At 37.9% G+C, this 26599-nt stretch overlaps 2 protein-coding genes across 4 annotated transcripts in view; one reads left to right on the forward strand and one right to left on the reverse strand.

The window, feature by feature from the left end:
• Nucleotides 1–26599, reverse strand: part of FBXL13 (F-box and leucine rich repeat protein 13) — a 204748-nt gene that overhangs the window by 75106 nt on the left and 103043 nt on the right. The window contains exons 10-12 of the mRNA XM_013979811.3: nt 25634–25686; nt 22389–22489; nt 13153–13282 (exon numbers count right to left, since the gene is read on the reverse strand). Coding sequence (XP_013835265.2) covers nt 13153–13282; nt 22389–22489; nt 25634–25686 — 284 coding nt within the window. The remainder of the gene's footprint in view (nt 1–13152; nt 13283–22388; nt 22490–25633; nt 25687–26599) is intronic.
• Nucleotides 13065–26599, forward strand: part of LRRC17 (leucine rich repeat containing 17) — a 54649-nt gene continuing 41114 nt past the window's right edge. For all 3 annotated transcript variants that reach the window (XR_014816059.1, XM_084977442.1, XM_013979815.3), the window contains exon 1: nt 13065–13212. The gene's annotated coding sequence lies outside the window, so the exon portion shown is untranslated. The remainder of the gene's footprint in view (nt 13213–26599) is intronic.

Genomic DNA, 26599 nt, shown 5'->3' on the forward strand with positions numbered 1-26599 from the left:
TCCAGTCTCAAGTCCCAGCAGACAGCTACTGCTGCTAATGGGGGAAGAGGATCTCTAGTGATCACAGATAAATTCTCTCCATCTGTCTCTGGGTGGGTCTCAGCCCATCAGCACAACAGTACAGAGCTCTCTGTGAAGCAAGTGAGTTGTCTGTCAGCCCTATGAAATGAAGACCAAGGTGCTGGGCATCAAGGTCTAGCTCAGGTCCCTTCCTTGATGCTCCAAGGTGGTCAAAGGAAGGGAGGAAGTTACCTCAGTGAGGAGAACATCTTACCAAGCTTCCACTTTCCACTCCTTCTTTACAACTTTGTCTCTGAATCAGTTCACTCAACAACATAGAAAAGAGATTATACGTAGGGCCAGACCCTCCATGACAGCTATAAATATCCATCTTAGGTAGATATGGCCCACGCTGTGTTCCTGTACCATTTCCAGCTGTTTCTGTCACTCTAACCAGCCCGGCAACCAATGACTAATGGGTAATATGATGACTTTAGTCATATATGTTATGTCCTTCACAACCTCTCGGTGACCTCGGAGAAGCTTGGCTTAGCAAGTAGAATAAATTGTTGGAGAGAAAGACAAATATTTCTCCCAAAACTTTATGGAACATTCTGTTTTATTGCATTCAAACGTGCCCCAAGTTTCAATAGTAACACTTTCCAGGGTCTGTGTTAAGAGGGTTTGACAGGCTTTCAAATATTGTGTCCTCTGTGGTGACAGGAAAAGATGCTTAGTTATTATCCCTGCCAGTCTCCCTGTTTGGAAGATCTTGTACTTTCCAGTCTATATATTCTTTTTGTAAAAAATATTTTGAGAACTGTCTTTCCTTTTTTTAATTAAAGTATAGTTGCTTTACAATGTTGTATCAATTTCTGCTGTATAGCATAGTGATCCAGTCATACATAAATATTTTTTTCTCATATTATCTTCCATCATGTTCTATCCCAAGAGATTGGATATAGTTCCCTGTGCTATACAGCAAGACGTTATTGCTTATCTATTCTAAATATAATAGTTTGCATCTACTAACCCCAAACTCCCTGTCCCTCTCCCAACCTCCCTCTCCCCCTTGGCAACCACAAGTCTGTTCTCTATGTCTATGAATCTCCAGTCTATAATCTCTTCATTGCCACCCCCTCCTCTATGTTCACTAATACACTTCCTCCCAGGGTTCATTTCAAGTACTGCTCTTTCTCTTACATTTAAGAGCATCAATGACCAGAGTCCTCACTTTGCATTTTCTTTCTTGTATAATAATTCCCTGTGCACATGTCTAATATCCCTGCCAAGAGACATGAACAGCATCTCATCAATCACGGCCTTTACAGTACAATACAGTGCTTGGCGCAAAGTATGATTCAACAGCAGTTTGTTAATAGATCAAGTAGTTGTTGAATAAGTTGCTTGTAGGGTATAAATCAGATTTAGTAGTTCTGGAGTGGGGGAAGGGGACAGTCAATATGGTCATTTGTTAAAGATTGCCATATTTATCTTAAAACATTGAACAGCCAAACATGAAAAAAAAGTTTCATTTTCCAATGTGAGTAAGGAACTAGAGCACAAGATGAGTGAAGGCTGCAGATGCCAGGAAGGCAAGCATGTCTGCCAGCTCTGCATGTACTCACTGCACAATGACTCAGAGCAGAGATCTGCAGAAGCAGGCTGACTCTTCCTAAACTGCATCATTCTTATCTGGAGTACACGACTTTGTTCTCTTCTTCATCCACTGGCCAAACTACTCAAAGCGTCCCCTGTGTTATAACAGAGCTCTATCTCCTTTTTAACCAGGAGAATCACAATTCTTAATACTTTCTTCTTACAACACAGTCATCCATAGAGCTACTCAGTTTGTCTAGATATATTGTGCTAGATGATGGCTTAACAGCTACAGTTCTAACTACAGATTTCACCCAGGTCCAACAGCCTAAGTAGGGTTTTATGAGCAGTTCATGAAATTTTGTGGGTAGGTCATTCCCTACAATAGGGAACAGAGAAGAAACTAAAATTATCACTTTTTTTTTTTTTAGAAAACATTAATTTTTTTTTCAAATCTTTTTTCAGAAGGGGGAAACATGATCTTGGTCCCTTGAGACTCATCATTTTGTCCTCTGATTCAAGATCTGAAAATTGTTGCCAGATGTTTTATTTTTTACTACTTTATGTAGTAAATATCTTTATACGCTTTGGCTACAAAGACCTTACATTAAGCTATAGATGCTAGACAATAGGTGTTTGTTACATCTCTTCATTTTTTATTTTCAGTATGGCTAGCATAAAGTTAATCTGTTTAACTAAATGATCAGTTTCAAACTGATCACTGTAACAATCATTTAAAGTTACATGAGTCCTATCTATAAAAACATAAAAGTATTTTAATAAATTCCTCTATTTCTTTCCAACATAGATTGACGTGTGGTTCAGAAAGGACATAAAGCATTCCTTTCATTAAGAGGGAAACTGAGGCCCAAGAACTGACCCAGAAAAGCAGGAATTACACTGTGATTTTTCTGACTCATGACGGCTTTTCTTATAGAACCCCTCTGTTATTGATGACACTTAAGACCACATAACATTTTTTTCAAATAGTAAATGAAACAATAATTTTAACCATACACAGTATGTAGCACTTTATAGATTTACCAATGATAGTCTAGTGGATGGGAGCCTGGTCTTCAGAATTAGACATTTTCTCTGTGATCTTAGGCAAGTTACTCAGCCTGACTTAGCATCATTTTCAGGGATACGTGAAGCCAGCTTACATGAGCTTGCAAAGGCAGATTGTTAAAATTTTAAGAACTATGCAAGGCAGTTGTTAAACATAGCCAGTTAAAAGATGAAATCATATAAATCAAAGGCAGTGAACACCCAAACTTATGACTTCTTAATTATTTTACTACATGTTACTGTTACTTATGCTCTTCAAAATATGTATGCTTATTATGTCTCTGTGGTGACAGTATTAGATAATGCACATCTCTTCCGATCTTCCTGTTTTGTGACCTCTTGTTGGTGGCTTGAAATGGGCCATGGGAAGAATATTTATACCATGGAAGTCAGCAACCACTGTAACTCAGAGCGTTGCCTGTTCCTCTCCAGTTGTTAGATCTTTACCAACATACCCGTGTTCAGTTTCCACGTCTCTAAAATGGAAATCATGATATCCACCTCATATGGTTATTTATAAATACTAAAGGAGATAATAAATGCAAAACACTTACTCAACACCAAGCTTATAGCCAATACTCAACAAATGGTAGCAATTATTATTACCATCCATTCAAATACAGAATAAGGGAAAATGAAATCAAATAAATCCAAGTGAGTTATAATTTTGAATTTAGCTGTTACCAATTCATTTTGGTACATAATCTGTCCATTCACAACTGGTTTAGCTGGACACAGAACTCTTATTAACTCCTAAATCTGTACCTCCACCCCCAGCAGTGCTCCAAGTGCTCCAAGACTTCCATTTTCAAATAGTTCTTGTCATTGATACCCATATGTATCCCAGGAACCTCAAATTCAGCTTTTTCAAAATAAAAGTCATTATTCTTTTCCCTCAATCTTGCTCCTTCTTTAGTTATCTTGATTAGTCATCATATAGAAACACAAAATCCTAAAGCTGAAGAAGATCTTAGAGATCATCTAGCCCAATGTAGCCATTCTACAGAAAAGAGAACTGAGGCAGAAAAACCAAGTAACTGTCCAGGGTTGCACGCGTGCTTAGTGGCATAGCAAGGACCAGATCCTAGGTGTCCTGACTTTAGTTTGGGGCTCTTTTCACGAACCCACTGCCTTTTGCTGCATGAAAGAGTGAGTGCACGCTCTGCTTATGCAGCCTCTGTTCCATTTGGCTAATACATTCTTCCCTGTTTGTGCCTCTGTGACTTTCTCCCACCACCACCACAAACCCCAGGGGTGAATATGTAAGATCTTCCATGATCTTTGCCTCTCTGAAAGGGGAGGTTGGAATTTGTGTAGCCTAGAGCAAACTGAAACAACCTTGGAAGCTTCCAGTTTAGGGTTTACAACAGCCTACCTTTAAGATTCATGGGTCCTAGAGAGATTTATTAGTACAAGAGCTACTGATAAACCATTATTATTTTCTTGAGTATTCTAATCATTTGAACATTTCTGGGATTCTGTCCCATTTCATTTCATTTTCCTTCTGTTTTCATTTTTACTTGTGTGTAGTAACTAAAAAGTAATTAATAAAAAATACTTTCACTTTATTATTTTGTAGTTTCCTAGGCTCTTTCCTCCCTGTAAACCTCAAGAAATATTAGACTTAACTCTTACCAAGAAAAGATAATCAGACCTTGTTCTAGCAAGTTGCCAACTTCTCAGATACCTAACAGGCCTCCTGCGCTTCCACCTGAAGCACCTGGCTAGCCATGCCCTGAAGTTGGCTGCTGTTTTATTCATGCGTGCATTCATTTATTCATCAAACAGTGATCAAAGCCCTACTCTTTGTTAGCTACTGTATTATGTACTAAGGATACAGATATAGAAAATAAGGTACCATCCTGGCCATCAGGAAGCTCACAATGGGGAGGAAAGTAAGCAAATAAGCAAATCCTCCAATATGTAGAGAACACTTAGTGATAAGACATACAAGGAAAGGATCTTAACCCAGCTTGGGTGAGGGGTCAGTAAGGGGTTCCTAGAAAAGGTTGTAATTAAGCAGAGCCTCAAAGGATATATGAAAGTTAACCTGTGAATGGGAGAAAGGGACAGTATGAAGGTGTTCAGGCACAGGGCAGAAAATGAGCCTAGTGAAAGTCTGAGGCTGGAAATGAAAAACAGGAAGGCAGAGAGGCAGAAACTGCTGTTGTAATCTCTCTTACCCCTCAGTTTAACTTAGATCTTAAATCTGAACATATAAATCTATACTTTGGTCCAACTCCCCACTCTTCATCTGGCTCCTTCTCCCACTCCATGTTCAGAATTACTGGTTTCTGGGCATTTGGGTTTCAACCTAGGGTTGGCTGCAGCCCAGCCTTCCTTCCCAGCATAGCTGTGGTCATTCCATGCCTAACTTCCTACATAATGCCATAACCTCTGCTAAACACAGTTGGCGATACATGAATCTGTAACATCAGCAGGAGAACCCTTGGCAGTACAGTCAAACAGAGCAGAGAGTGAAGGGGAAGCATGACCAGGAATCACTGCCCTCCTAGTGGTACTTGCTCATCTACAAGTAGGATAGATTTATCCTTTCCATTAAAACTCTTTATCCTACCCACATTTTCTTTTTTGAGATTAAAAAAAAAAAAAAACAAGATCATATTTTAGAGAGCTCTGATATGATCAGGAACTGATGTGGATCTCTTTGGAACATTTTAGCTAGTGCCTTTTTATCCACTTGTTCATTCATCAGGGGGATATGTGAGAAAGACTTAAGGGAGGTAAGGAAGTTAGCCATACAGACAGATGCAGAGAGAGTGTTCTAGGCAAGGAAAACAGCCAATGAAAAAAACACTAAGTCAATAGCTTGTGTGTTAAAAGAACTGTAGGGAAGTCATGTGGCTGGAGCAGAACTGATAAGAGGAAGAGCGGTAGGAAGTGATGTCAGAATGGTAATTAATGAAGGAGTCAGATTACATGGGTCCCAAAGGTCATTCCAAGGCTTTTGCTTTATTGAGTGCATAGGAAGCCTTGCCAGGTGTTTGAGCAGAGGAAAGACATTGATTTGGGTTTTTAAAAGATCATTCTAGATGCTGCTGGGTTGAAGTGAAAGCAGACAGACCAATTAGGAAGCTACCACAATAATCCAGATGATGGTGCCTTAGAACGTGGGTGGTAGCTGTGGAAATGGTGAGGGATGGTCGGATCCTGGATAGAGGCTGAAGTAATGGTCAACTGGAATTCTTGCCAGAGGACATGCGGAGTGTGAGAGAAAGAGAAGAGTCAAGGATTATGTATTGGTTTGCTAGGTCTGCTGTAACGAAGTACTACAAACACTGTGCCTTACAAAACAGAAATTTGTTACCCAAGGGTTCTGGAGGCTAATGCTCCAAGATAACAGTATCAGCAGGGTTGGTTCCTTCAATTTAATGGAAGGATATGGTTCAGGCCTCTCTCCTTGGCTTGCAGATGGCTGTCTTCATGTTCACATGGTTCTCTCCCATATGCATATTTCTGTGTCCAAATTTCCCCTTTTTATAAGAATATCAATCACTTTGGATTAGGGCCCACCCTAATGATCTCATCTTAGCTAATTATATCTTCAATGACCCTATTTCCAAATGAGGTCACATTCTAAGACACCAGGGGTTAGGAATTCAACACATGAATTTCTGGGGGTTGCAATTCAATCTGTAGCAGATGACTCCAAGATTTTTGGTCTAAGCAACTGTGAACATGGAGCTGTCCTTAACTGAGATGAGGAAAGCCAGAATGGAGCAAGGAATTATTTCTTAGAACAGGGATTTTTTTTTAAAGGTACAAGAGTCTAAAATTTGAGAGAGGTCTCAAATTATATTATCTATCATATATGTGTCTATGTGTATTGAGTATATATATATGTGTGTGTATATACATATATATTACTTCTATACACGTTACATATATATGTACTCCTTTATACATCTACACTCCTCTATATACGTGCATGTATAAACACACTCCTATATAGATACATGTATATTTATGAGCATATATTTGTATGTGTGTGTATATTATACATATATACATGTAATGATTATATGTATATATATTTCATATATAAAAGTGCTCATTATTGTGGGTGATATTTAAAGTCATGATCTAGGTGACATTATTAAGGATGTGATGAGAAGTAGACCAAGAACTAAACCTCAGGGCTCTCTATGATTAAGGGGTTGGGGGAAAGTGGATTAGAGAGAAATAGTGACTTAGAGAGGCAACTTTAGCAATATTATCAGAAGAAAAACAGTGAAATCACAATATCATCTATGAGAATTAAGATACACACAAAGTACCACAGTATAAAAATGGAAGAATATATGCATATATATATGCATATATTCTTTTTTTGGGTTAGAGGAAGACTTTCACATTTTGCTCATGTTTTAAAATTGAATTATAGTTGATTTATAGTGTTATGTTCATTTCAGGTATATAGCATGATGATTTAATTTTCTTGCAGATTATAGTTCATCATAGGTTATTACAAAATATTGGGTATAATTCCCTGTGCTATACAGTAAATCCCTGTTTCTCATCTATTTTATGTATAGTAGTTTGTATCTGTTAGTCCTGTACTCCCAATTTATCCCTCCCCCCTTACCTCTCCCCTTTGGTAACCATTAAGTTTATTTTCTATGACTGTGGGTCTGTTTCTGTTTTGTATATATATATATATTCATTTGTATTATTTTTTAGATTCCACACATACATGATGTCATATAGATTTGTCTTTCTCTGTCTGACTTATTTCACTAAGCATAATATTCTCTAGGTCCCATGTTGCTGCAAATGGCAATATTTCATTTCTGTGGCTCAGTAATATTCCTTTGTGTATATACCACATCTCCTTAATACAGTCATCTGTGGATGAGCACAAGGGTTGTTTCCATGTCTTGGCTATTGTAAATAGTGCTGCTAGGAACATTGGAATACACATATCAGAAGTTTAAGACTATATTCTTTTTTTTTTTTTTTTTTTTTTTTGTCTTTTTGCCTTTCTTGAGCCACTCCTGCGGCATATGGAGGTTCCCAGGCTAGGGGTCGAATCAGAGCTGTAGCCTCCGGCCTACGCCAAAGCCACAGCAACACGGGATCCGAGCCATGTCTGCGACCTACACTACAGCTCCGGCAATGCCAGATCCTTAACCCACAGAGCACGGCCAGGGATCAAACCTGCAACCTCATGGTTCCTAGTTGGATTGGTTAACCACTGCGCCACGACGGGAACTCCAAGACTATATTCTTATATGAACCACATAAAACAAATTAGAGGGTGTGCTTGTGTAGGGAAAGGGGAACGAGCTTGGAAAATGTGGGTAAAAGGGAATAAATACAACAAAAGGGCACCCTTGTGTGGACTGATGATGAAAATATGCCATGAATTGAGAAGTATGGTAAATCTGTTCCTGGTACTGAGCTCAAAAAGGGGTAAAAAAAAAAAAGAAATAAAATAAAGCTAGTATGAAACAAATTAGAAATCTCTGGTCACATTTCTTCCCTTGAATTCTTTTTCTCTCCTGCAAAATACTGCAGAGACACAAAATATTTTTAAACCTTTCTCCTTAGTGAAAGTAGTCATCAATGATGGATTTTAGAGGTTTGATAAAAAATAGTAGAAAAGAGGGAAGTTTAATGAAACCCACTTGCTATGGAAGTGAATATGAGATGACTTAAATACTTCTTGCTAATTTCAGAGAAAGGATGAGTACTCATTAGCATAGACATACATTCTAGATTTGAATGTTATTCTCCTATCTCTCCTGTAGTGCCCTTTAATAGTAGTGTTGCCATGAAAATAAACTGTATGAGTAAATAGAGGGAGTATCTGGAGCCACAGCATTAGCTTACCTGTAGAAATCACATCCACGTGAGTTTTCCAAATCATAATCATTAGAATAGACATAGTCAATTTAGGAAACTAACAATACCAACAAAAGCCAATCATCTACATACCTCACACCCAGCTATGTGCTTTTTTGTATATTATTCTTTGACAAAACTTATCCCCCAAAAAATCATCACGGAATGCCTTTGCTCAGTAGGTCCCAACTGCCAATGCCAGCAAAACAGGAAGCAGATTTAACTGGCTTCTTGGATGTTAAGGATTGCTTTGTGGTCAGTCACAGGCATGCTCAAAGTCACAAACTCTGGTACATGGTAGACTACAAGCATGTGAAGAGCTGTGAGAAACCGTCACATCTTTCTCTCTTGGATCTTAGCTGTTTTTTCTCGAGTGAGGACTTCCATCAAGCCCAACCAAAAGTATTCCTTGTTACTCCAGCTAAAAGCTATTACTCACCAGCTGTACCAAGTCAGCATCCTTGAATTGCAGTGACAGAAACTCATTATAAACTAGCATAGGTATAAAGGGAATTAACTGTATCTCTAGCTAAACAAAAATATACCATCTCTCCTGAAAAACATCATCTCTCCCTCTCAGAGGACAGCCTCTTTGTGATGGTTTCATTCTTTCCCACTGCAGACAATTTTTTTCCATTTTCCTGAGCAAAAGACCTGCACATCAGCCCAGATTTAGCTGCAGCAGCCGCCGCCAAGATATCTGTCATTCACAATGAGCCCATTTCTTTTTTAAAAAATTTTCATTGAAGTAGAGTTGATGTACGATATTATATAAGATACAGGCATACAATATAGTGATTCACAATTATTAAAGGTTATACTCCATTTATAGTTATTTTAAAAATACTTGCTATATACTTTCTATATTCCCTGTGTTGTACAATATACCTTTATAGCTTATTTTATATCTAACAGTTTGTACCTCTTAATCCCCTACCTCTATATTACCCCTCCCCTCTTCCCTCTCCCCGCTGGTAACCACTAGTCTGTTCTCTGTATCCATGAGTCTCTTTCTTTTTTGTCATATTCACTAGTTTATAATATTTTTATTTTATTTTATTTTACGTTTTGTCTTTTTAGGGCTGCACCCATGGCATATGGAAATTCCTGATTCGAAGGGCCAGGGGTCGAATCAGAGCTACAGCTGCCAGCCTACACCACAGACACAGCAACACCAGATCCAAACCACATATGCAACCTACACTACAGGTCACAGCAAAGCTGGATTGTTAATCTACTGAGTGGGTCCAGGGATTGAACGCACATCCTCATGGATACCAGTCAGGTTTGTTACTGCTCAGCCACAACAGGACTCCTTATGGTATGTTTTAGATTCCACATATAAGTGATATCATACATGTTTGTCTTTCCCTGTCTGACCTATTTCACTTAGCATAATGCCCTCCAAGTCCATCCATGTTGCCTCATATGGCAAATCTTCATTCTTTTTACAGCTGAATAGCATTCCATTGTTTGTGTGCATGCGTGTGTGTGTGTGTGTGTGTGTGTGTGTGTGTATACCACATCTTTTTTATCCATCCATCTGTTGATGGACACTTAGGTTGCTTCCATATCTTGGCAATTGAAAATAGTGTTGCTCTGAACATTGGAGTACATGTATCTTTTTGAATTAGTGGGGTTTTTCAGATATATATGCATGAATAAAATTTCTGGGTCATGTGGTTCTATTTTTAGTTTTTCGAGAAGCCTCCATACTATTTTCCACAGTGGCTGCACCAATTTATATTCCCACTAATGGTGTACAAGGGTTGCCTTTTCTCCACATCCTCACCGACATTTGTTATTTGTGCTCTTTTTGATGACAGCCATCCTGTCAGGTGTGAAATGATATCTCATTGTGATTTTGATTTGCATTCCCCTGATAATTAGCCATGTTGAGCATATTTTCATGTGCCTATTGGTTATATGCATTTCCTCTTTGGAAAAAAGTCTATTCAGTTCTTCTGCCAATTTTTTAGTTGTGTTTGTTTCCTTTTTCGGCTGTGCCTGTGGCATATGGAAGTTCATGGGCCAGGGACTGAATTCAAGCTGCAGCTGCAACCTATACCACAGTTGTGGCAATGCCAGATTCTTTTTTTTTTTTTTTTCTGATCACTGGACTTTATTAAGATGCAATCACTGATAATTACATAGATGCTACTTGCCTATGCCAAAATCCTTGAGGTCCGCAAGAACTTAGTTACACAAATAAGAAACAAATTGGCATGTCTAAAACCATAAGGAAACATCCTGATGCCCAAGTGCTGAAGGCTGGGGTGAAGGAATCTGCACATTTATTTCAAGCTGTTAAAGAGTTTGTGGGCCACGCAGTGGTCTCTTGCATGCAAGAAGTCAAAGAGCTCCTCTGTGCAATCCTCCTCCGTCTGTGACCTGGAGGATACCCGCTGATCACAGAGCTCCAGCCGCTCCCGAGCCTTTATACATTTCTCTATCTGCTCGCATTGCAGAGGCGGTGAGGCTGACTCAGCTTCAGCCCATTGTTGCCACAAGAGAATGCAGGCCCAACTTTGCTAGTTCTTCTGTTTTTTAAAGAGAAGCATGAAGTCTAGATTTTTATTTGAAAACTCCAAAATTTCAAATGGTGGCTCAAAATGTAAAGATAGTCTATGTCTGTATGTTTTGGGCATATATCTGGCCAGAGGGTCACAACCTGAAAGCTCTAATTTTGACTTTACCATATCTGAATATATTTATCCTTCAGACATGTGTCTTTGTGTTTGTGTGTCTGTGCATGTGTTGTATATTGTTGCTACAATAATAATAATTACCTGGAGGAAACTGAAAAAACAAGAGGGTAAGTCACACTGTGGGGAGAGGTTTGAGACATAGGAGTGAGCCAATGTAAAAGTATTGAAGGGCATAACTTTAGGGGGTGGGGTGGAAATTGATCAATGATATGTATCAAGCACACTGAGTTATTTTGGGGTTTTTTGTTTGGTTTTGTTTTTCACATTAAGTTATTTTTGAACTTGCAAATACTTTTCCCTCTGTGATTAGGCCGTCTGTGTTTGCTAATTGACATCCATATCCAAGACTGGCTCCCAAGTCCTTGAGGAATATTCCTGGGTTGCAAAACTGGCAAGAAGCTTTTTAAGAGGTTTACATCTCAAAGGGAGCAGAGAAAGAATGTACAGCCACAAGTTTTCCAAAACAAATGCTCTAAGAAAAGGGACATCAGGGGCCCAGGATCAGGAAGAATTATCTAAAGTTGGAGGGAACATTAAGGTCATCTTGGTCAGAGAGTGATGGTGGATGTTGATGCTTAGCATGCTTTACATCAGTAGATGGATGTTGAGCAAAGGCAAATTCTAGACATTTCAGCTCTAGCTTAGAGCCCCCAACTCCTTGCCCCTACATCCCTCCTACTGCCTTGTGCACCAGGAAACCATAGTATGCAGTGGTGGTAGCTAAATAAGAATTCTGTCCACTCAAAAACTTGGAGGAGAAATCCGTGCTGTCCCTGTATTCCTTCCGGGGGATTTACCTGCTTATAACTGCACTAGCACCATGTGCTTTCACCAGCCGTGCAACCCTGGGAACCTTGGTCATTTCATGTCTAAATGGGCAGAGTAAATATGTACTGCACAGCATTTGTATGAGCAGTAGTCTGATCTCAACATGGTGCCTGGCATATAGTAACAGTTCTCATCTGTATTATTATAGTATTCTCATAGGATGATGAACATTCTCTGGTAATAATGTCAATAACATACAGAAAGGTGGAAAAAAAGAAGTTAAAAGAAGCACATTTAGAATGGACAAGCAATGAAGTCCTACTGTATAGCACAGGGAACTATATCCAATCTCTTGGGATAGACCATAATGGAAGATTATACATTTTGCTTTTCAGCAGAAATTGGCTCACCATTTTAAATAAACTATAATTTAAAAAATGTAAAAAACATTTCTAAAAAAGAATCATGATTTAAACCTAGCAAAATAAAGCAGAAGAAACTATCAAGGAGGCAGTAACTGCTTCCAAAGTGTCATGCTCTACTATCTACAACTCTGCCCTATTTTCTGCCCAATTTTTCTTAGTCCAGTTCCCTCAAACCTAAGTATCTCCCCATGCAGACCTCCAGTCTTCATGTTCTTTAGCCCAAGGCTATAAAGTGATTTTTTAAAATTATAATCTTTGCTGTATTTCCTTTCTTACATTGAGCATTTTATCCAATCCTCTTTAATCTCTGAAAGCCCATAGGGGAGCAAATGGACTTTGCAGGAAGTCCTTTGCACATTCTCCCCCCAGCCCCAACCGAAAGATTTTCCTTTGTCTGTGTCTTGGTTGCAACTCTAAAGTTTTCAAGACTTGGACTCTGGTATTATCATTGGGCTCAGAGTATCTACACAGAAGTGGTCTGCTTCCTCATCCAATGAACTCTGCCTGTGAGTGGATGTGACACTCCAGTGGAAGGAAGCCAAGAGCCTATAGTAGCGATCCTGGGGAAAATTTAAGCAGCTGTGGCCATGTAATTTAAAACCTCTGAAAAGTGTGCTGCAGTCCGTGCACAGAGTTAGTATAACATGAGGGCTGGATGTAGCCCGTTCTCTGGAGGACTTCTTCGCCTGCCGCAGCAAAGAGAAGGCTGAAAGACAAACCTGGGTGCAGCCGGAAAGGTCCAGATAGATGAGCTTGTGGCATCCGTTCCCCAAATTCAGGTACTGTAAGCCTTTGTCTGTGAACTTTCTACAATAAGCCAAACTAAGATTCTGTAAATTATGGAAGTACCTGAAAAGTCAGGGAGAGAGAAGGAAAGTGATTATACTTGAGTTGTTTTTTCACATCTTTCTTAAGCCACTATGACAAAGGGAAGTAAAACAGTAAATTAATCTTTTCTCCTTGCAGATATTCAGGAGTTGAACTTGAATTCTCTTCCCGTTAATTAAAGGAGATTACAGCTGTATATCAGATCGGGCATAATCACATTTCAGATGAAAATAATTAAATATTTGTCTCGATTTTTCAGAAAGCTAATGGGGATAAAGCTTTGGGGGTGGAGGAGCTTTATGCATTCATATTGTTTGGAAGTTAGTTTGTGTTTGAAACCAGTTTCAGAGTTTGTGTTATTGTTGCATTTAAGTTTTACCTTTGGAACACCAAAATAATGTGCAAAATGTCTAGGAGGACAAACCCTTTGTAAACATTTCAACGGTGATTAACTGCTACTTGAGAGCTAGGATTTGGGGCAGAAAGCAGGTAAAATCGAACATAATAGGCTCTTAAAGTGGACTTAAAAAGCAAATGGCTTTGAAAAATAGATTTGAATGTGCATGATTTTGTAGGTAACAGTTTCATTATTATAGTTAAAGAAAGACTGATGGTTATACAGAGCTTAAAAACGGGTTAAGAATAACAGTCTCCAAATGAGTAAGCAACATATGAGAAGAATAAAAACTACATCAGAGGCTATCAGTCTCACTGGAGTTGAAACAGATTAAATAGGGCATTACCACCATGATCGAAATGAGAGCTGCCAGAAAAAAGGAGGGTCTTTAGGATGAGTCTGTACTACTGTGCAAGGGCTCATAGTTTGAAGACACTCTGCGGACAATTTTCCAAACCCTCCTAAACTTGGCATTTTTTGAAAGTGCAAGAACTCCCACTACTGCCTGCTCTTATAATGGAATTAACAACATGCCCTTGGTCTGTGATCTGCAACAGTTTAAAAGCAAACAAGAAAGCAAAAAGAACAAAGAGTAGGAAGAAAATGCCTCTCTGTCCCTCAAAAGCCCACGAATGACTAATAAAGTTTACCTTCACATAAAAGGGAAATTAGATATACAAGCTTTCACCATTAGTCAGATTTATTTCCCAGAATTTGAAAAAAAAAATATATCTATATGCTATGATTCCCATTCCATAGTGAATTACTTGACACAGAATACACATTTCCCTCTGGTAATGGCTGTGTCCATGAGCTTCTGGATTCCCCAGTGGTTGGGTGAGCAGGGCTCTAAAGGAGAAAGCAGCACGAACATCCCAAAGACAAGTCCTTCTCTGGAGCCCTTGCGTTAACTAAGGGCATTGCCAACATTTTGGAAATGCTTTATCTTCCTCTCCCTGAAGTATACCCTTGTGATTCAACTGAGTCAAGTACAATTTTGGAGGGTTGTCATTTCTAACAACACGTTAGCTCTCTAATTTGGAGAAAGGAATAGTGAGGCAGGCAGCATGACATAATGGAGAATACACAAGATTTTGGAATCTGACCAAATTGGATTTGAATCCTAGCCCTGACACTGCAACTTCCCCAAATGCTTGAAGATTGTGTCCACCTCTGTGAAGTGGAAATTATAACATTATCTTTTTTTTTTTTTAACCCTGACTAACTGGGGGACCTCCAGCTTTCCTGAACCTCAGTTTTCTTATCTGTAACATGGATGCTATCCTATCTGCTCTTTCCTCTTAGAGATGTGACAATTACATGAGAACATAGATGTAGTAGTATTACACTGAGGGTGATTTTTGGTGATTCAAATCAGCATGGATATGGTGGAACCTTTAAATATATATATGTTGTTACTGCTGCTATTGCCTCCAATAATAATTACATTTGAATTTTCCTACAATGTTTGTACTATCTTCTTTCCATTTAGTGGAATGAGTACTCACCTGACGTTAATGGTGCATGCAACAGGGGCACATCACATGCAACTGTACCCTCATTTTTGTCACGGTGGTAATGCCACTTGTAATCTGCCAACTCCAATGAGGCTGACAATCTCCGATGTAGTTTCTCTTCCTCCCATGTGTTGCCCACTCATTTGCAGTCTGTTCTTCCTAACCTATTTTAAGCTCCATATATCAATCAGTCTTTGTTCAGCTATAATAATGAAACTATTACTTACAAAACCATGCATATTCAGATCTGTTCAAATCTGGTCCAAGCCTATTGTTCAGTTTCTCTAAGTGCAGGTAATCAGTTAACAAATACCAAAACTGAGAACTGGGCAAAGCGTTTTTAACTGTTTTTGTGTCACAGATACCTAAGGATCGATGGACCCTTTGTCAGCATAATATTTTTAATGTATAAAATAAAATACTTACAGTTACAAAGGCAACCAATTATATTGAAAGATATTATCAAAATATTTAAAAAAAACAAATGAGTGGAACAATAATATACATGTTTCTTTATTAACATGCTTCTTTATTAACATAAAATCTAGTGGCAGATCTAATAACTACCATGATTTTGTTTTTGTTGTTGTTGTTTTTGTCCTTTTTTTTTTTTTTTTTTTTTGCCTTTTCTAGAGCCGTACCCACGGCATATGGAGGTTCCCAGGCTAGGGGTCGAATCGGAGCTGTAGCCATCGGCCTACGCCAGAGCCACAGCAACGCAGGATCCGAGCCGCGTCTGCAACCTACACCACGGCTCACGGCAATGCCAGATCCTTAACCCACTGAGCAAGGCCAGGGATCAAACTTGCCACCCCATGGTTCCTAGTTGGATTCATTAACCACTGAACCACTATGGGAATTCCCTAACTACCATGACTTTGAAGCAGTGATGAGTATCAATGATATTTTGAAATATCTGTAACAACTATAAGAAAATATTTGTGATGAGAAAATATTTGTGATTTTTTTTGAGTGAAAGAGTCTCAGGGGCTGCTAATACTACTCTGATTTTTTTTAACCTACATTTCAGTTACAGCTTAGTAAAACTAGAGATTTTTTTTCTCCCATCAAGAATCATGAATGCCCTGATTTCCAATCCTGGTCTCCTTGGAGGATCCATTGATCCCAAGTCAAGAACCTTGAATTTGGTTAAAAAAAAAAGAAAAAGAGGTTGTTAATTAAACTAAATGACTCCTAGATTAAAGGTCTCTTGATGTCTCTCTTCAACATGGAATCTCATGGGAACCATCAATTTGAAAGCAAAGCACAAATCTTGAGTAGGCCTGCAGGCCTTTCTAGGGATTTACAGTGCCACAGACTTAGAGCTTCTAGGGATGGAAAGCGTATCTGTTGACAGTGAAATTGGACTTGGCAAATTTTATGCAATATTGCTACTTTTAATCCTGAACATGAGTAAGATCTGGTTCATCATTTTTCAGATCCAGAGACTAGTTGATAATTCTCATTCCACTGTGAGGTGGTGTTTCAGCCTATGTTTGTTTGTCTTTTCCTAATTACTTGGTAACTAAGCACTTCTTATGTTGGGGGAGGGGAATTGATTGATTTTTCTCTTCCTACTGTTAGTAGAAACTTTAAGAAATCACAACTCTTACCAAAAAAAAAAAAAACAAACAAACAGTTCCCATCATGGCTCAGTGGTTAATGAATCCACCTAGGAACCATGAGGTTGCAAGTTTGATCCCTGGCCTTGCTCAGTGGGTTAACGATCCGGCGTTGCCATGAGCTGTGGTGTAGGTCGCAGACGCGGTTTGGATTCCATGTTGCTGTGCCTCTGGCGTAGGCCAGCGGCTACGGCTCAGTTTAGACCCCTAGCCTGGGAACCTCCATATACCATGGGCATGGCTCTAGAAAAGACAAAAGAAAGAAAGAAAGAAAAAAAGAAATCACAACTCTTATAGGAACTACAGAGATTTTTTTCTCCTTTCTTTGGGCTTTATTTTCATTAAATAATCGAGGCCCTTTGTATTAGATCTTCAATACCTGAGGTAGTTATTACTAGAAGGAATGTAGACTATGTATTTAAATGAAAATTTCTCAAAAAAAAAAATCTCTGAAAAATCACCAAGTTAAGTCCCAGTCTGTAAAAAAGAGCATGTACATGTGGATTTTTTGAGTTGAGTGTTGAGCCCTTTAGCCTCACAGAGGCAGTTTTGTTTAACAGAACTCCTACAGAAAAATCAAATGCAATGACTTGACCTCCTATTTACAGGGTAGACCCAATCAAGGCACCAGCTTACTCTGTCTATCCCACTCTGATGAGATTATATGACATGAGAGTGACTGCTAATAAAAAGGTTATAAGCCAATTGAATGATTAATTCAGCTCTATATAAAATAATGGGCCACCATGCTACTACAGCAGATAAGGCTCCATTAAGCAGCAAAGTTCATAATAGCTTTACTCACCACAATGTGCCCAGAATGTCTTGCAAATAGCAGTTAATCAATACATGGTGACTAAGGGAACAAGTGTTGCTAAGAGAACTCAGGAAAAGGAGAAATCACTATGGAGTTCTGGTAGATAGTGTGACTTGAGGTGTAAAGTCTGTGGATTAGCAGAGAGAAGAAGAAAGGCATTCCTGCTGTAGAGAAAAGAGAAGCATGGATGGTGACAATGGGAAAAAAATGGGAAAGGACCTAATTCAGGAAATAGAAGCAAACAAGCAAGAAAGAAAGAGAGAGAGAGAAAGAGAGGAAGGAAGGAAGGAAGGAAGGAAGGAAGGAAGGAAGGAAGGAAGGAAGGAAGGAAAGAAAGAAAGAAAGAAAGAAAGAAAGAAAGAAAGAAAGAAAGAAAGAAAGAAAGAAAGAAAGAAAAGAAAAGGAAAGAAAAGAAAAGAAAGAAAATCATGGAATGGGCATGAGCTGTGGGCAGCCCACATTTTCAACTTTAGAAAGTTGAGCAAGCCCCAAAGAAGTGATGAAAAATATTCAACTCAAAAACTAGCAAACCAATGTTTCCAAGAAAGCCAAACAAATTATGTTTTTCTTTGAAAACAAATATTAAGGCACCAGAGAGAGAATGAGAACAGCAACAAACAACATGTCTCTGGTTATTTATAGTCTGAAAAAATGCTTTTGCATACCCAAGCATGTCTAAAACAATAGAAAGCATAGCAAAAACAGAATTGTTATGAAATGTATTTTTATCATAGGTGAGAAAGTCAGTGTGCATTTTTATATAACCAAAAACATCAGTATTAAGTAGCATTTACCCTCAATGTCTCAATAGCAAGAACTAGAAGTTAAAATCAAAATAAAATTCTTGTTTTAGGTCCTATACCTTCTGTTGCCCACTAAAGGTATAGTTTCATTTGCAAAATAAATGTCCTTAAACAGTTATGCACAGCTGTAGTATTATTTTGGATTTCCTAGAAGAAAAGTCAATCTCAAAGTTTGGTTGGAAAAAAATGTTGTAAGTTAAAAAAATAATTTGTAATGTGATATATGCTACTCCCAAATCATCTACTTTGAAAGTTCAGATTTTCACACATGAATTTATGGATTTTATAATATATGTGTTTCTTCCTTTTCCCTCTCCACCCCTTCATCTCTCTATCTATAGATGCATACATATATACATACACACACAAATGAACATATATTGTCTCTATGTATCATAAACACACATATTCATAAATGTACATATATTCATTCATACACATATATGTCTTAATATGGAATATCCAAAGAAAAGTACTGAGTGATGTTCTATATTGCAGGGCTGAGAACCTCTAAGGATTCCTAAAAGGGTTAGGGAGTCTCCACAGTGGTGCTGCTGGAGCTAGCTTGCACCAGTCCATGAAAACCAACTGTTAGCTTCTCTTCCCAACTCCACATCCAGTGACATCATGTCGGTAATTTAAAATTGGCCATGACAGAATTATTTATATCACAGAAATCAGTAACTCCTGCACATCAGAACATACCATTCCCTGCCCATCTCAGCCAGTTATTAAACATTTTTCGGAACATTGGTGTCCTTGAAACAACTTTGAGAACTACTGATGTAGAGAATGTGGCATGCCGAGGAAAGAGATAAAAATGATGAGAGAGAAGATGACAGCTTTGAAGGACAAGAGTAAAAATTCAGTCTCAAATAAGGAGATTCTGAGAGTTCCTATCATGGCACAGCAGAAAGGAATCCAACTAGGAACCATGAGGTTGCAGGTTTGATCCTTGTCCTCGCTCAGTGGGTTAAGGATCCAGCATTGCCATGAGCTGTAGTGTAGGTTGCAGACACAGCTTGGATCCCACGTTGCTGTGGCTGTGGCTCTGTGGCGTAGGCCAGTGGATACAGCTCTGATTAGACCCCTAGTTTGGGAACCTCCACATGCTACAGGTGTGGCCCTAAAAAGACAAAAAGACCCAAAAAAATTAAAATAAGGAGATTATTTTTAAAAACCTGAACAAATGGAATAGAAGCATTAAAAAAGAAAACAACCCTTCAGATAAACTCAAATTGAGGGGCATTCTATAAAATAAATAACCAACCAGTATTCTTCAAGTATCAAGGTCATGAAACACAGGGAAGCACTGAGGTCTGGTGCAGACAGGAAGAGACGAAGGAGAAATGACAACTGTGTGCCATATGGAAGCCTACATTGGCTCCTAAAGCAAAAATAAAAGGATGTAAGTGGAAAACTTGATGAAATTTGAATTTAAAAATTTAGTTTAATTAATAGAAGAAAAGAAGGAAACAGAAAAATACTTTCCTTGACTGAAAAAAGATCTAAGTTTTAATGTTCCAAAGGTTTACTATGTTCCAGGAAAAGTTAGTTGAAGGAACACAATTAAGCTTGGAAAATGTTTTTAATTTCTCAGAGAAAAGGAAATTTGCACCAGCATGTTGGCAAAAAAAATAGGTTACCAACAAAGGAACAAAAAGAAATCAGGCTGACTTCAGACTTCTCTTTAATTTGAAATAGAAAAGATTATGGAGCAACATTCGTAGGGTTTTAAGGGTAGAGTAAGGGACATGATTCAAGACCCATACACCAAGACAATTTGTTGTTCATCTTCCAAGACAACAGAAAATCATTTTCAGAAAGCAATGACTGAAAATCTAATATTTTCACATCTTTCCAGATAAAGAGTTTTTAAAACTATATTTCTAGTCACCATAGGGTGAGTCAAAATCAAAAATAAAGAGTTCCTGTTGTGGTTCAGCAGGTTAAGGACCCGATGTTGTCCCAGTGAAGATGAAAGTTTGATCCCTGGCCTCTCTCAGTGGGTTAAGGATCCAGCATTGTCACAAGCTTTAGCATAAGTCACAGGTGCAGCTCAGATCCAGTGTTGCCACGGCTGTGGTGTAGGCTGCAACTGCAGCTGCAATTCAACTTCTGGCCCAGGAACTTCCATATGCTGCAGGTGCAGCTATAAAAAGAAAAGGAAAAAAAATCAAAATCAAAATTAAAGAATAAGGAAATTATGGACATATGGATCATCAGTGAATACCAAAACTAGAGTTAGGACTACATAGTCATTATAAATATTATGATATTGAGTACAGACACAAAAAAATCAATGTTAAAAGGAAAGTTAAATGATTAACAAATATCACAATTAACAGGTATTCACATACAGGTAAGTGGAAGTAGAGGAAATTCAAGTTCAAGGGAGAATTAGAGTGTGTCAGATCTCTTGTCAAACACAGGAAGAGCCAAAGTGTTTCATCATGACTTTGATAACTAGAGAAATGCATGTTATAGCATGTTTTTAAAAAACATATAAATAGCCACTAGTTAGAATACACAATAGAATATGCATGTATCTTTGAGATGTATTCAGATTATAGAACTAAATAACACTTTATATAGTAAAAGGCAGAAAAGACGAGTACAGTGCAGTAATAAAAATAAAAATCATAAAGCCAGATGATAAAAATAAGACCATGTACTCAATTTTGACAAGAAATATTAATCTTTTAAACTACCCTCTTAAAAAGCCAAGGAGACTGGAAGTTTTAAAAATAAAAGTTATCTATGTGTTACATGTAAAAGATAAACCTAAAATACAGCAACACAAAGGTTAAAAATACAGATATACATAAAGTTATTCCCCAAAACCACAAGCAAAAGAAAACAAAGGTTATTGTAATTAATCATAGATTAAAAATAGTTTAAGGAAAAGAACATCAACAAGGACAAAAAATATAATTTTATGTGAACAAATGCTATAAATCTATAATGAAACACACTACTTACTAATATTTATATAGAAAATAAGAACATAAAAATAAACTAATAGAAGCCTAATATAGTATGTAACTAATATTATCACTACTATCTATGACATGTATATACATAGACACATAGAAATTTTGTTGTCTAAAAGAATTCTCTTGTTTTAAATGTTCATGCAGAATTTACTAAAATTGATTATATAGCCTAGTCCACCAAGAATTCTCAGTAAATTTCAAAAAATAAAAATAATTCAGTCCATACTTCTTGACCACATGTACAAAACTAGAATTAAAAAGAGAAGCTTAATAAAAGAAACGTCGACAACTTGAAGCGAAAAATTCTTTTTAAAATAATTTTTGGGTCAGGGAAGAATTCAAATATACAGCAGTGTGTTTAGATAAGAAAAGTAATCATTGATGAAAATAAACAATAATTGAATGACATAAAATTTTGATAAATTTTAAGATTCTGTCAACTCTTGGTGATGTCTTATGTTCTTCTATCCTTTCTCCTCCAAAGAAGTGCTGGCTTGTCAACAGTGCGTAGGTCAAAAACAACAACCATCAGGTTTCCTGGAGGTGATGGAGGTCCCATCAGTTAACCAGAGCATGGAAACAGGGAATCTGGCACTGCAGTGCTCAGAGTCTAAGGAGGCAGGATATTAGGGTTCTATTGTAGAGAAGTCTAAACACTGGACTGAAATTTAGGAGCCAGTCTCCAATGCCCAGGAAGGAAAACCAGAGAGAGACTCAGGCTATTGAGCAGTTTGCTACAAAATTGACCCCAAAATGCTGGCCATGGCTAAAAACCAATTATTCAATCCAGGCCCACCAAGGAGGGGGTAGATAGGAATCAGCTTGGAAACTTGAAAGCAGTCCTGTTATCAGACTAGGGGTGCCACGGTGGTGGGATGTTACAAAGAGAGCACTGACTTCAGGGAATGCTAGAGCAAGTCAGAGCCTAGAGGAGCCCAGCTGTTTTCAGTGTAATACAAATAGCACAAGCCTTACCTTGGCAGGAGTCGCATTGTCCTGTTGGTGATAGCTGTGTTAGACAAATTGAGGTACAGGACTCCAGGACAGCTCTCAGAGATGAATCTCATTGATTCATCCTGCATAAAAACAGAGGGAAAACTCTTGCCAAAGTCTAGCAGGGCTTTGCTCTTTCTGCATTATCTCTCTGTCATCTCTCTCCCTGCTCTAAAAACATGTATACAAGACCTGGTCTCATCATATTCTTTGTTATTAGTTATAAATCAAATTAAGTGGAAGGTGATGGCTTTGCTTGAAGCTCCGTTCCTCCCTCCCCTTCCCTTTCTTTGGAAATAAGTCCCATTCCATCACAGTGACACTTCATTAAAATCTGAGCCCTTGCAAGTTCACACTCTGATAGGAAATTTGAGCTTGTGTCAAGCACTCCTGACTCTTCAGATGAATCAAAGTGATTGAAAATGGATCCATTTTTAAACTTACTAAAACCATTCTGAAAGACAGGAGTAGGGAACGCTTTCAACTGAGTCCATATTTACACATATATATTTCTATAGAGGTATATGTGTAGTTAAGTTTCTGTGGTTATATTAAACCAGTGAAACAGTTTTTCACCAAATTTATGGTAAGTTTGAGATGGCCTGAAGTAAAATATAGGCCTCATCCTTGTTGGACATGAAATTCTGTGTATGGGGATTCTGTTGGGGAAAATCTCAAAGATTCAGGCAACTCTCATCCAGAGAGCTAGAATCCAGTACAAGAGAATATGTGTGGCAGAAACATGAGAAAGCCATAAAAAGTGATTTCAAGCATAAGCCCCAAATGACATTTATAAGACAGATGAATTGCAAGCTTTAACTGCAATGGAGCTGCTTCTTATATGGGTCACTATTTATGCCATGTTCTCGAATGAGTAGCAGTGGGTTGTATTTATTTAATGATGAATGCTGAGTCTCATCAGGAACTCTGAAGAGGTCTTCTAGGTATAAATATCTGTGGTACATTGTCCTGGAAGAATAAGCCATTGCAGGAAGAGGTGAGTTGTCACTTGGCTGAGAGATGTGGTTTGGGGAAGAATTCTGCATGGTCCATGCAGCTACTCCCAACACCATTCAGGATGGCAAAGGTTTACTTTCAGTAGGACTGTTAATGTTTAGCATTCTATTCCTAGCTACTTCCTGGAATCATGAACATAAAAATAACTAGATCCTGTAGATCAGAGCATCTTGTACATGGGATAAAAATTAGGTGATTTACGGGAGCAGCAAACCACACCTTAAAGAGAATCATGGGGTTTTTTAAGTTGTAAAAATGTAGGAAATGCTCTATGTGCCAGTGATACATGAGACCAAGTGCAGAGCTTTCAATCAATACGATACTCTTGCCACTGCATTCAAGATATCAACAATTTTTCTGGACTCTATCGCCAAAGTGTAGGATTTGGATATATGTGGAAAGACTTTTTTAAAAGTACACAGTACAGTTTTTCCCAGCAGGAATGGAGAGAACAAACATCATGTGTGGCATTGTAGTTTAATACAAAGAATCTATCTTCAAAAATGTTCACGTTGCCAATCAACTACCAAAGTGACTTGTGTACCTGTTGGAAGACTCTGGCAAAAATGCAAATGAGATGAGACAAGGAGGAGGATAGAGAAACAGCCTTAGAGATGAAAATGTGAGAGCCAGCAAGAAGAAGATGGAGTAGACTTTATGTAACATAGAATGATCTGACTTTCCCTTTGAGGTGAGGAATTTTCCTCACCTCTACATTTTTCTGAATGGAGGAAAGTCAAACAAATTTTGTTCTCAATATTTAAAAGAACTCGTTTCAATCCCCAAATGCTTGAGCACATAAATGCAAAAAAACTGTTTCAGTGTCTACACTCCAGGATGGTCTCTGAATTTGTCCACAATGCACTCATCTTTTGGATGTAATATATTCGTGTTTAGAAATCAAAGCTTTTTGAATGAATGTTACTCATCTCCGTAAATGTAAGCCTGTCTCCCAGTCTTTATCTTAAAGGAAAAAATAATAGAAAAATGTAGCTGGATAAAATTATCAGCCCTGTATATTATTAGACTCCCAAACTGGAAAAAACTTTGATGCTCACAAATTCAACACAGATGGCACTGTTTTGACTTTCCTATTAGCCAAATTCAAAGAATATGATATTTTATTCAAGTGAGAACTGAAGCTCCCTGAGGACAAGAACTGAAATTTAATTCATTTTAAATTCCCTATAACACCTATATTATAGGGGATTTAAAGTATAGGGAACTTATACTTAAGATATAAGTTCTCCATATATCTTTATATATAAATGTATCTTTTACACGGCAGGTACTAAAAATATCCATAAAACAATGAAATAGAGTAGAAATCTGAAAGAAAGGCATGTAATGTTGAGGCTGGGGAGGTGGCAAGGAGACTCCAGTTCATGAAGTCTTTTCTCCTGTGCCAAGTGGCGTGGCCTTCATCCTGGAGCTGGCGCTTAATGAGGAGCATGACTCAGTCAGGCTCTTCATTCTGTTCCCTTCTGTCTCCAAGCAAAGAGGACAGCCTGAGCAAAGGCAAAACAGCAAAAGAGCTTGGTGCACACATCAAAAGAAGCATAGCAGCTTGTGGCTGCTGAAACTTAATGTGCATGCAGAAATTAGAACAAGACGAGGCCAGAAAGGGAGGCAGAGGCAAGACTGCCTTGGGCCTCCCAGGTACCATCATGATAAACAGCTTTGACTTTATCCAATAGTGTAGATGATAAATGTGTGTATAAATGATGGCAGATGGGTGTGAAATGGTCAGAAGTACCTTTTAGAAGGGATTTTCTGTGCTCACTGGGTGGAGGACAGATTGGAAGTAGAGGAAAGCCTGGAGAGAGAGACCAGGGAGGAGTCGGCTAGGGTGACATATTCATTTCTTTGACATCACAGTTGGTAGCCATGAAGACTGATAAATTGAGCCTGTCATCTCTGCTGGGGCCAAGTTTTTCTGTCTCATACATATATGACCTTAAAATATAGTTCCTTTTTGTGTAATTGCTGAACAGTTTCCACTTTTCAGAGACTTTGGCCTTGGGCATATCTACAGGATTAATAATAGCATTATATAAATTGTCAGTGTTTAATATCTTTTTCTTTTTTCCATATTTAATCCTAAATGAGCACACAGGCATGTATTTTGGCAGAACCTCTGTGTATTAGTACTCCAGTGGAGCAAGTCTGAATCTATATAAACAACAGTAAAATAAGCTTCTTATACTCACTGTGAGTGTTGGACAGTCAGAGACATTCAGCTCTTGCAAGTTTCTGCAGAGGCCTAAGTCAAACAAGTTATACATTACTATACAACATATTAAAAATGCATATTAAAAAGGTTTAAAGGTTTTCCATCCTATGTTCAATGCAGTGTATTCATTAGAAAACAAACAAAAACCTTGGCAAGTAACTTGCTCTAAGTATATGGTTTCCCTTCCCAGAAAAATGATTTCTTTTGGCTTTAAAATTAAAATACATACACATGTTTATTATTGTTTGAGGATTACTGAGGAAGGGGGGAAGAAGAAAATACTACTTTGGGAAAAACTGTATATACTGGGAGCTTTTAGATTTAAAGCACTTGAAGAAAACCAATCTGCTTTTTTGTGGCATAACTTTTTTGTTAATTTTTTGGTTGTTGTTTTATAATACTTCATTGGGAAAATTTTTCAAACATACAGAAAAGTTGAGAGAACTCAAGCACTATATAATGAATATACCCATCACCCAAACTCTACAATTTATATTTTAATATATTTGCTTTATTATTTTCTAAATATCTATAAATAAATAATATATAAAAATACCCACCTGTACCTCCATCTCTCTATTCCTCAACCCATCTTATTTTTTTATGCATTTCTAAAGTTGCAGACATCCACACACACCCCTCTCCCCACACATACTTAAGCATGAATATCATAAATAATTCAGCATGTATAACAGTTAACAAAATATTTATGTTTTAGGTTAGAGTTACATACAGTGCACGAAGAATTGCCAATTGAGATGTGGAGGGTCAGAAAGGCCAAGTGTCTTATTAGTTCTGGAATCAGAGACAACTGCACAGCTTGTAATCTGGCAGGAAAGACAAGATGTGTACACAAAAAGCTAGACAGCAAAATGTTACACAATCAGCTCTCTGGGTTGAGACCAACACGAAGTAAAACTCCAAATCTTAAGACACGAGAAGC

This window comes from Sus scrofa, chromosome 9, assembly GCF_054392235.1.
Source record: "Sus scrofa isolate SSC_HxYL_T2T_F1_AM1 chromosome 9, Sscrofa_HxYL_maternal_Yorkshire_Landrace_v2.0, whole genome shotgun sequence".
NCBI lineage: Eukaryota > Metazoa > Chordata > Mammalia > Artiodactyla > Suidae > Sus > Sus scrofa.